Consider the following 12345-nt stretch of genomic DNA (forward strand, 5'->3'; position numbering starts at 1 on the left):
TAACACATTCATTGCCAACCAGGCAAACAAGACATCCGCGCCAGGCCACAACAATTTCGTCATATAAAGCTGTAGTACCACGATCCCGACTATCGGGTCGTCCGGCCTGGGAACGAAATAAAAAAATACCCGATAATCGGGGTAATTTAACGTTTATGGTGGCACGTCAAAATTCTGTTGCCTGCCAAGTTAGTGTAGAAATTAATTGGTTTGATTCCATTTGCCGAAATAAGTAGGACACAAGTTGAGGTAGCAAATTTGAAAATCATGGTCACGTAAAAAGGCTGACATGAGGCCGACCCTTATCAAAAACTATGAAATTTACATTGAGGTTATATTTCACGGACATGTTCTGTAACTCCGGACAGTTAGGAAGGCCTTTGACCCTACATCGTTATTTATCGTCTTAAAATGAGGCTCTTCGTACATCCCTTCGTAGATTTATTGTTATCAAAATGCGTGCAGGGCGCGCAGTTTTCTTAGAAGATTACAAAAAGTTGTGTCAAGACTTGAAAAGGAAATTGCCGGTATATTTTGTTGATCTCAGAACGTGTAATAATATTCGTTGAGATATTTCGTGAATTTAGCGTTCATCATATGAAAAACAATAAAGAATGAACCTAAGACGAGTTTTGTATACAAGTTTTGAATAAGATGTTGAGTTAATTATATATTTATTTTAATTTATTTATATTTAAAGCAATGGCTTCGTGTCTTAAGTATTAGGTAGGTGTAGGTACATTCTCTCTTCCTTTTGCAATCGAAAATTGTCAACTTCTATAACCTATTTTAGTCAATAAGATAGCTTTAAACATAGGTAAAAGAAAATGTGTTGAGTATTTCCAGAATGTATGTTTAATATTTGATATAAAATTGATATTAATTTCCGGCTAATCCCCAGCAGACTTGTTCTAAACAGTCGAGATGAATTATGACAAGCTACAAAGGCTTTTATACACCACTACACCGAAATAAATCGGATCATTAATTTTATCAGATCGAGATTCAGGAAAACGATTAATTTTTGAACAAAGCTGCCCGCAGGCTTCATTTGATATTATATTTATCCGTTTAAATTGCCTTGAAATCGACTTTATTGGTGACCTGGAGAGACAATAGCGTCGGTTAATTATGTTATTTAAATTTGCATTTGGCGATGGAGTTTAGATCCAATAAAATGAAATTAATAATTGTAATAAATGCTTCGATTATGACAAAAAATCCGTGGTTTTAGCTGTGACAGGACTCTTAGAGGTATTCCAGGTTTGGCAAAGCAAAAAAAAATCTTGAAGAACAATCACACGAAGCATAGTCAAAACGAAAGTCCTTATAAGGATGACATCGGATGTGGATAGCATATTTGCATCTCGTGTAGATTTACAAGGATAATAATTTGATGCTACAACCGATATCTGCTACTAGCAAATTGCTACATAAAAAATAAGATTTTTTTTTTTAAATCAGACTGGCTTGCATGAGTTTCGTTCTCGCGCACAAGTCCTTGCAATCGCGGTAGATGAATGGAGTCACGCGCGAGAACGCAACTGATGCTAGCTGGTAAGATGCGTGTTGTTGGATAAAATTAATAGCTTGGAAGCATCCTTTTGTGTACTAAATTATTTGTTTATTTTAAAATCCTATAGCGTGTTATAACCTGAACTAATGTCATATAGGTACTAAGAAAAAGTGACCAAGGCCTCCAGTGCCCCAGGCTGGAATCGGACCAGCGTCCTCTGCTATCGCGGCAGGTGCCTGGGCCATTCGGCCACCGAGCCACAGCGGCATAGGTCGAATTTTTCCAAGTATATGTACTTCTTACTGAAGCTATAGCGTGTTATTATTGTTATTAAGTTAACCATGATCTGACCAATCGCGTGCGTTTTGCTGGACATACCCTCGGTTAGACTTGAACTGCAGAAGGCGGGACTTGAGCCCTCGTCGCGGCAGAAATTTGGGGCCGCCTGCCGTGCTAGCACATATACATTTGTGTTAATGCGAAACATGGCGCCGGTGAACCACAGCTATATTAGTACTAACTAGTCATAAGTTACACATAATTAGAGTTAACATTTTTGCATGCATTCCTGTCTGAATAACGCGTCCACACTTAGACGAATTTTACAAGTAAATTCGAATAGCGACGGTCCTCAGAGGGCCTACCGCGAACCACGTTCGACGTGTTGACTCCCTGTCACACTTACGTATGAATTTACAAGTGCGACAGAGAGGCAACACGTCTAACGTGGTTCGCGGTAGGCCATCTGCACCATTACTGTTGGAACGTTACTGCTGCAGCGTTGACTATGGACTTCCTTGATGAATTTTGCAGCTATCATTACCGCATTAAGGTGACAGTCCATTTCCAACGACAGCTGCACTACTGTTCATTTTACTATGGAAACAATGACAGTGACGCGTTCAGTACCGGTAGTGCAGCTGCGGTTAGAAATGGAATGTTACCATTACTGTCCCGTTGAGAACGTACGATATGTCACGCATTTATTTAGGCGCCCGCGTCCACGCTGGAATAACTATGCTGAAGCAGTCTCCATTCTAATGGACCTTATGGCTTAATTAAGGTAAGACCATGTGGGGTAGGCGAAATAGTTTCTTTTGCTCGGGGCAATATGATCCCTACTTAGTCCTTCTCTTGCCCTAATGTTTCTCTTACCCCGTCCAACCTCATGCCGTTTATGTTGGCGCAGCGATATTTTATCGCTAAGTACGTAAGTAGCTGCAAACGTGCTGCAAACTTATTTTAGACGGGCTGTTAATACGGAGCTACAGCGAATTTTTATGTGCTGGTAATATTTAATATATAAGGTGTATTTACTACGAGGCGCATATTATACATCAAATGAAGTGAAACGCCTTTTCTACAGATACAGACTAGGAAGAATAAACCCTCATTTCAAATTCACGGAATTTGCCATGGAAAATCTGTTTCACTTTGTAAAAACGAATGTAAAATCTGTAGCTATCGTTAGTCTATTTCAACCCTAGATATGATCTAAATTCAGCGCACCAGTACAGAAAAGCTCCCGTGATTTCCGACCAAGAAACGCCTCATTGTACACAACACCGCATGGCGACACAGTTACTGGGTCAGATTAGTTTGCTATTGAATTTATTGTGCCCACTGACGCCAGAGGCTAGAGGTAAAATCTAGGGTTTAAATTTAAAGGCGATTTCGCAAAAACTTTTAGTCTTTATTAGGTACCTTTTACTTTTTTTGTCTCAGAATCACGAGTTTCTCATATTTGTGACGATTTTTACAAATATCACTGTGCAAAACTAATACAAAATTAATTACAAAAAAATGAATGGGGATTTTCTCTTATTAAAAAAGGTTCTCATGATTAATATGACTAGAGGTAACGAGCCTTTAGTAGTTACATGTTTTTTTCATACAAACAATCCAATAGTAGGTATCCTACTTACATTTTATTATAAACATTTTCAGTAAATACTTCATTATAATAATTGACTTATTAAGGTAGGTAGGTACTTACTGCCATCAAATCTTAAATTTAATAGAAAATGATGGTAGAGATCGGTTTTAAAATGTATACATTTCTTTACGTTACTCGTGTTTCTACATTCTATATAATGAATGCAGTCTACAATGCATGCTGAAAATCTTTTATTCATTTCCTGAACACATAAAGTAAGAATTTATATGACCTATAAGAGTTTTACGGGTGTGTCACAAACCTATTTATTCCAAGCCAAGATTTGTTTTAGAGATTTTTTGGGTAAATATTGTTTGTACTATGTCATGAAATTTCATATATAAAAATGTTTAAATTTATTTTATTATCCATGATATATAAAAACCCTGATGTTACTTTTTTGTTTTAAGATCAAACAGTAAATCCTTTTAAAAAAAATATAAAAGAGAATTTGAAATCAAACAAAGAATTTTATGAACATTTTCCTAAAATACTGATTACACATTAACCATCTTTTAAAACCGTAATTACATTTTCGTATGGTTAATAACGATCATTCGAAATCCAATTTTGTTCCAATGGAGTACAATTTATTACTGAATGCTGCGTTCAAATATCTCTCTAAGAAAAGTAATCTCCTTTCGTGTTTAATATTAAACAGTCATCCGATCATGAAACAGATATGGCATAAGAAGGGACCAATCCCTACTTGTTTGCGAATTTAAAAACATGCTTTGAGGAAAGTATTCGAATTCGGATTACCAATCATAAACCCGATGAAGCAGCAAAGGATCATTAGTAAACAAATAATTGAAATATTTTCTAAATTCCGTTATAAAATATACAGCATTTTTAATGAACCGAACGTTATTAGTCGTTAAGGAAATCCAATTAAAATTGGGAAGTATTCCGTAATCACCCTTGTTCTAAACTGCGTTTTAATTCTGAATTCTTAAAGAGCCATTTGTGAATTAATTTCGGCTTGTTAGCAAATACTTCGGAGTAAATAAATGGCAGAACAGAACACAGGCGTTATAAAATTTTTGATGTTTGTCTGATGTACAATTGATGAATGATGAATTTTGCAATTTTGAATAATTTGTTTGTCATTGCTCATAATCAACAAAATTACAGTTCGTAGGTACTGAACTGAACTGAAGGAAAACATCGTGAGGAAACCTGCATACATCTGCGAAGAAATTCAAAGGTGTATGTGAAGTCCCCAATCCGCATTGGGCTAGCGTGGGGACTATAGCCCAAGCCCTCTCGCGTATGAGAGGAGGCCTGTGCTCAGCAGTGGGACGTATATAGGCTGAAATGATGATGATGATGATGAGGTACTGAACTAAGCTAATGAACACTAGGACACTATTTAATGTGAACTTCGTGCTTAGTGTTTATCCTACCCAATTTCACAATATGTACAAATATTTCTATAGCCAGCGACCTATTTAAAAAAATTACAAATACCAGTCACCTGTAGAGAAATCTGATCCGTCTGCAAAGTTTTAATGATCAGTTATCTTTGCAGGTAGGTAACTGAAGCTTTTGCAAGAAGTAAAAGCACAGGTAAATTAAATTAAACACTTCACAAGTGCTTAAACGTTGTTGGTGTTGTAACTTGTAAAATTGTAACTTTCAGCCTCGGAAGCAGCTCTTTGTTAGTCGTTTGTTGGTCGTTCGGCGGGCGGTAATTGCTACTTTATATCCCAGAGAGCCTTGTTAATTATCTACATCATGTTACAATAATAACTTTTATTATTGTTAATCACAATGTTTGCCTCAATATTACCTAAAAAGTTAATTTTATCATGGATCCGAAAATTTTATGCGGAGTGCTGGTTTTCAAGTAGTTTCGAGTTTCCATTCATCAATTCAGAGTAGACACATCCTCTCTTACTTCTGAGTGGATTATAACTTACTGTGAAATTGCGAAACTGTAAATTCGTTAACCGGCTTGCCATTGACACAAGATTTATGTCTAAAACGACCTTTTATCCTATGCCACTGACACTTCTGAATATTACGATATTCCGGTCGTTACATGCAACTAGTAAGAAGTTCCTTAAGTTTATACTCTTTAGTTTGAAATGCTAGCACTATACATATTAAAATGTTATTCACTGCTCTACATACTACATATGACTCTATGTTAAGTAAATACTTACTCGGCGTTGGTCTCTGGAGTGGGGAGGTCTCCAATGGTGGTGAGTGTGAGGGTGGACCAGTAGAGGGATCCCAGGTACTTGCGGGTGAGCGTAGCGTAGTCTCCAGGCCGATGGGGGTAGGCCCAGTCACCCTGTGGAAGAGATATTGGAATTAGTTACTAGAGTTAGACTGTAAAAAGTCTACAACGATTTTGATAGCCCACGCAGTGTAAGTGTCATTTTAAATGTCAAACTTCTATGACATTATGACGTATAAATAACACTTACACTGCGTGTTGTCCCGGCGGGGATATGTTCATCGGTGACATATTAAAATTATTCTACAATAATTTACTTTTGTATTATATTTAGATTTTTACTAGTACGGTACTGTTACAATATAAGCGCTATGATCAAGAAGTACCTTATGACTCCTGAATAAAGCACGTACCTATAGTCTTAAATCTAAAGATATTGGATACTTTAAAGTCCTGAGTAGCAGGTAAGTAGAAGAGTACATTGCTTAGTATAATATTGAAGAAAATTGCATAATATATACTTATATTATAGTTAGCTATTCAAATTATGTTTGAGTTTTATTAGCAAGTATTCCGCCGGTTTTCATTAACTAATTATGAATAAGTATGCGACATAATTGAATGTTACCGAGAAAAATCCAAGGAAAATTATAAGAAAACATAATCCTAATTTCTCCTGTAGGCTTATATTCTCGCAGAAAATATTTTTTTATTAAACACAGGTTTATCTTGCTTACTGAGAATTTCTAATTTTAATAATTTCTAACGTACATTACGCTAGAAATTATCATTTTATCGGTATAATGACATATTTCTATTAAGTAGGCACAGGGTACACATATAACAGAATTAAAACCATCAAATTACAACCATATCACGATGATTTCAGCTCCAATACATGGAAAATGAAAACTTAATAAACCGTAAATTTCCTTAAAGAAAGATGTCTCGATAGTACAATAAATTGTCACGTAACGTCTATCCATTGGAGCCTACGATTTATATCGTCGATTGAACACGACTAGTGTTACAGATTACTTATGATAAGAGTTACGAGAGTAACTCTTGACAGCTGCGAAATGCTTTCTCATATACACGAAGTACGAGGTAGATATTCGGTATAGTTTTCGAGGTAACTCGCGAGCTCCGTGTAATCTGTCAGGAAAGAAATTAATCATGAGTTTGTGTGAATTGCGTGTCTAAAGGAGGGTTGTATGATATATTAGTCTCTGTAAGTTACTTGTTTGTTTATGTATATTATTTATTTTATTGAAGAGACATATCAAATACGACTAAATATTCATCCTAATGGTAACATTCCATTTCTAACCGCAGCTGCGTTACTGTTTTTGCACAGCAATTGTACTATGGAAATTGACAATGACACGCGTTCAGTACCGGTAGTGCAGCTGCGGTTAGAAATGGAATGTTACCATAATTTAGTCTTTGTTTACCAACTCGGCGTGATTCCTAATATTGACATAGACTATAAATGAAAGTAGGTTTGCGTAAACAAAATTATTATTATGTTATCAAATACAAGTCAAGCACAATTCGCCTAATACAGATTCATTTTTATCATGAAGAAAATTCCATACATTTACATCCAGGATATAAAAAATAAGTTAAGTTGACAATAAGGATTGACATGCAATACTAAATGACGTTACGGTATACCAAATACAAAGTAAAAGAGAAGTTGTATTGCCCAAAGAAAATAAATCCACAGTTAAAATTGACGTACAATTTAGTACCCTACTTATTAACCTCTAGCCGCCCAGAGACCTATAAAAAGGTCTCCTGTTCCATTCTAATTTGAACTTTGTGTTGACAAAATAAAATTTCATTTTGCTTGGCAAGGTTTGACGTATGGGCGGCTAGAGGCTATGAAGGGTTTCGAGCGTCGAGTACAGACTTTGAATCTCGCAAAAACGGGAATGCCAATTAAACAATGTCTACTATATTCTTATTCGATATAATATTATGATATAGTTGCAGGCGCCCACAGACTACGGTGACCGCTAACCATCAGACAAAAACGTAGAGTTCAAGAAAAAAGCGGGTTAATTAACTTGGCAGTGAGCACCTATTACGTTGCTGGCTACCCAAGTACCCTACGATCATCTGAGGCTCTAGACGTGACGGGCAATTAATACTGCATTTAGATTATTCCGTTTTAAACGCATAACGTGTGGGAACAACTACTTACAGCGTCCTGTTTTAATGAGTATTTAAAAAAAATTACGAATTTGAAAGTGGGATAAGCTTGTTGGTTGTTTAGTTTCAGATGGGTCCTATGCAATATAATTTAAGGTAAGTTGCATAATTTTGAAACTGGCAAATATACTAAACGACTACCGTAAAACGGGGTGAGTAGGTTTCGCGGGGAGAGTTGGGTTATGAATGGGGAGAGAAGGTTTGAGAGGGGGGTGAGAAGGGATTTTAAGGCTACTGCTACACAAGTAATGTATTCCAATTTAAAATGGGGCTATAGTAATACGCATAATAAAAAAAATCGATCCAACAATCTTCCAAAATCACCTTTGTATGAAAAACCCTCTCACCCCAAATACGAGGCACTAATACGGGGTGAGGGAACACCCGTTCCTCTTTATCGTAAAAGTTATGAAATGGTACTACCCAAAATAAAATACAAACGTCCGAACCACTTATTATATACACCATTCAGTTTTCACATGTAAAAATAAAATTTTATCGAGGTTTGAAAGTCAAATTTCACCAACTCACCCCATTTTACGGTATTTAGTTGTATTGGGTTAACCTCGAAATAGGGATAATTTTGAAAAAGGCAAATATCTACTAAACGAACTGTAAAAACAGTGCGCAAGATACCTTCGTAAGCGTTGCAGAAGCGTAAAGGATGACTCACGTTAGACCGAGCCGTGTCCGTTCCGGAGCTTCCGGCGCTTACTTTTCTATGACATGACAGGTGATCACGTGATGTTTTCCATAGAAAACGATGCGCCGGAAGCTCCGCTCCGGACACGGTCCGGTCTAACATGAGTCATCCTTAAGTGTTGCTAAAGTATGAAGCTTCTGGATTTATAGATATTTGCCATTTCCATATAATCCAGCCTTCCAAGTGAACCCAATGTACCATTTTTAGAGTAGGGCTCTGATGAAGTGAAATAAGTCCCTTAAAGCTCATTAGATACTAGCTACGAATCCTGCATGATTTCAACCCACACGCCTACCGATCAGCTACCAGCATCGCTTACAAATGTTAACATAAACACAACCCCTTCTTAGCTCCTATGAACAGCCCTGTAGTTAAAAAAAATCCGTTTTAAAACTCCATCATAATAGCTTATTAAACGCGGGTTAATTACTTGGCTGTGAGCATCTATTATATTGCTGACTACCCACGACTATCAATTAAAACCCTAGCTGATTCTGCTTCAACAATATGATATGGTTTTCAACTTTTTTATAGCACGGCGGTAGCAAACAAGCGTGCAGATCGAATGATGTTAAGCAGCCACCTGTGGCGTCTCCTCTCGCTGTCACTGCCAACGTCGTTCCACAAAAATCTAACAGATGGCGTTAGGGAGCAGGAACGCAATTTGGCAGAAACCTACATCGCGCTTACAGAGTTCCAAATGTTAGTTGCTATATAAACTAAATCTCAGTGGACTTCGGTCCCCAGGCATAACACCGGCCAGGAGAGAGTACTCTCTATTGCCCTCTCCTCCTACACCCATATGGGCGCTTGCAACTTTGTGTCGACCCTACAAGCTTATAAAAATTCAGTCTTGGGAGTACTGGAAAACTTGTTTACCCCTCAGCTCACCGTCAGGGTTCAGGAAACACAAGAAGCTCTAGATGTAACAACCTAACAACTACAGAGTAAGTAGTAGTGCTATTATGGCTGTAGTCTTCTGTATAGTGGAGGTACGTCCCCAGGTTGGGCTGCTCCAGATTCGATCGAGATGATAAATTATTATTACGCTGTGCCCTCTGTTGGGTGGCCTTAGTTTAAGGACATACCCATGTCCATTAAGGACATACCTACCCAGGTCCATTTTGATACAATCTTGAGTCATCATCTGACAGGACTAATCAGCGTACGCGGCTCACACTCATTAGTGATGAAAAAATGCAACCAGAAGTAACATAAGGCATCTCGCTCGCACTTATTGACGTGCGTGAGATACGAGAGTTGTGTCTACAACTCAAGATCGTATCAAAATAAGAAACCATAATCAAATTGTAAAATCCGAATAGGCCTGCTAGAGACAGCATTTAATGACCAGTAGTTTCAATGCTAAGCTGTCGTTTCAAATGCATTTAAACTGGAATGAACTGTAGTTATATTGAAACGCTCCGTTTAAAGTTAAGTTTTCAGTTGAAAATTTGACACAACTGCCAAAATTGGCAAGAAAAGATGGCTCTTTTCAACAGAATAATCTGGCGATTACTTATAGCGCTTATAGCTATGTAATTTATTTCTGTTTATTTTATGTCTCATGTCTTTTGGCTTGTTCCTTGTTACCTGCCGTGATTCTTCTGAGGATGATCAGCGCTCAAAGTCGCCAGCAGCATGCTGAGATGAGGCCATTTCGTGGCGTGGCACATATAAATTTAGTTTCGATTGTGTGATTATATGTATTTCTTTCTAATAAATTAATTCAACTGCCATCTAATTTGTTACCTATATGTAAAAGGTAAATAATCCTTTATTATTTAAAAGTAAATAATTAAAAAATTACGACAAGTGTTTCCAAACAAATATGTATAGCATTTCCTCGTACGTATCGCTTTCCGCAGCCCCAAATCTAACCGCGTCGGGCATTACTCACAGCTGATTACCATCAACATTGGAATCCGAATTTAGATCGGGAGCCAATTTAAACACTCCTTTACACTGACTGCGTGTAACTTCATATAGAAACTTTGCGAGAAACAAATGAAAAACGATCAGTCTCAATAAAATGTAGACCATGTAGACCAGTGGGCTGTTTATCAAAAGCTTGTAACTTGTAAATAACAAAAGCTGTCAAAAAGGGACTTCCACTTATATTACAAGTTACAAGCTTTTGATTAAACAGGGCACCTTTCTAACAAAAGCCGTCTAAAATGACAGGTAGTGTAAGAAATAATCGATACGAGTAATAGATAAACTAAAAAAATAAACTCGATACAAACTTTTATCGCGGACTGTATTTTTCTTTAAGTACCTACTCGTTGACTTATTCTAGAGCCTTCGTGTACCATAACAGGAATCAGTGAAAAGTAAAACATGTATTTTATGTATGTAGGCCTTGATGAAAGGTCACAAGGTTGATCTTCGCTCGCGCCGATGCATTTTTCAGTTTTTTATTTAATTTTAAATTTATAACTTCGCTAGCAGACGTCTGCGCTTAAAACATAATAAATTAAGCCCTTTTTTAATTATATATTGTACGTCTAGCAATTGCCTTGAGCAGAACTAGTTTCTACTAAAGCACTTTGTACTAGGTTTTAAGGAAAAATGCGTAGTTTTCACTAGAGAAAACGCGTTTTAAGTAAGACGATATGGAAAACTCGTTTTAAGTAGGGAATACGCGTTTTCAATAAAAACTGGTTTTAAGGATGACTCACGTTAGACCGGGCCGTATCCGGGCCGGAGCTTCCGGCGTATCGTTTTCTATGGAAAGCATCACGTGATCGCCAGTCATGTCATAGAAAAGTAAGCGCCGGAAGCTCCGGTTCAGGGGTCGGAAACCGATATTTGCTCCATATAAAAATACCGGTATTAGGTATTACATTCGATTTCGTTCTTTGATTTCTTATTTCATTTTTAATGGGACAACCTAATAATACAAAGTTGTTACCTAAATACATGATTCAGTCCTACGTAAAGGGCATAAAATAAGTCAAAATATTGGGCTATATCGGGGTTTAAAAAAAAAATACCGGTTCCGAGCCCTGCTCCGGTTCGAACACGGCCCGGTCTAACGTGAGTCATCCTCTACGCCTTTACTGTAACATAATATAAATCAAATACTTAACCCAAAATAGGTAGACTATGTTCCATAAACGACTATTGCTTCATCTTATGTACATCAAGATTATCAATCTTGCGGGAAAATGGGTCGGGGTCCAATCATCGGCACACAAGCGTCTACCTTCAATCTTGTATTCCCATAGCTATCGTCAACGATCGGAACTCAATAATATAAGTAACTATACAAACTTAATACCTACAAACTATACTAACTATATTGTTTCACAGAGGTCATGAAGTCATATTAAAAGATTAAGATAAGAAATCCAAGTACTAAATAAGTATACGTAGTATAAATATAAGATAGATAGAGAACATAAATACAAATGTAAATTGAAATAGATGTCATATATAAACTAAAGAAAAATTGCCAAAGCTAAGTATTTAATATAAAATAACACAAAATATTTAATAAAATAATTATATTTTCCTCTAATTGTATAAGGGAACAGGTACGTACCTATATATAATTTGATATACAAAATTATACCTATCCTTGTTTTCATAAATATGTACCTACTTACAAGGTAAAAAAATTATGATTAATATTTTTAAATGACAACAGAATAATCATATATCTACTATAGGTGAGTGGCATCTAGCATTAAAAATAAACCTCGATTTGATGTTATTTACATCTATGTATTATATCAAAATGAGTTATAATATTCTCTTTACCGTAATGTTCCGACTTGCTACCT

At 36.6% G+C, this 12345-nt stretch overlaps 1 protein-coding gene across 4 annotated transcripts in view; it reads right to left on the reverse strand.

The window, feature by feature from the left end:
- LOC134674334 (uncharacterized) overlaps window positions 1-12345 on the reverse strand; it is a 121048-nt gene that overhangs the window by 20511 nt on the left and 88192 nt on the right. For all 4 annotated transcript variants that reach the window (XM_063532368.1, XM_063532369.1, XM_063532372.1 and 1 more), the window contains 2 exons: window positions 5621-5751; window positions 1895-1969 (listed from right to left, as the gene is read on the reverse strand). In XM_063532368.1, the coding sequence (XP_063388438.1) occupies window positions 1895-1969; window positions 5621-5751 (206 nt within the window). The remainder of the gene's footprint in view (window positions 1-1894; window positions 1970-5620; window positions 5752-12345) is intronic.

This window comes from Cydia fagiglandana, chromosome 20 (assembly GCF_963556715.1).
Source record: "Cydia fagiglandana chromosome 20, ilCydFagi1.1, whole genome shotgun sequence".
NCBI lineage: Eukaryota > Metazoa > Arthropoda > Insecta > Lepidoptera > Tortricidae > Cydia > Cydia fagiglandana.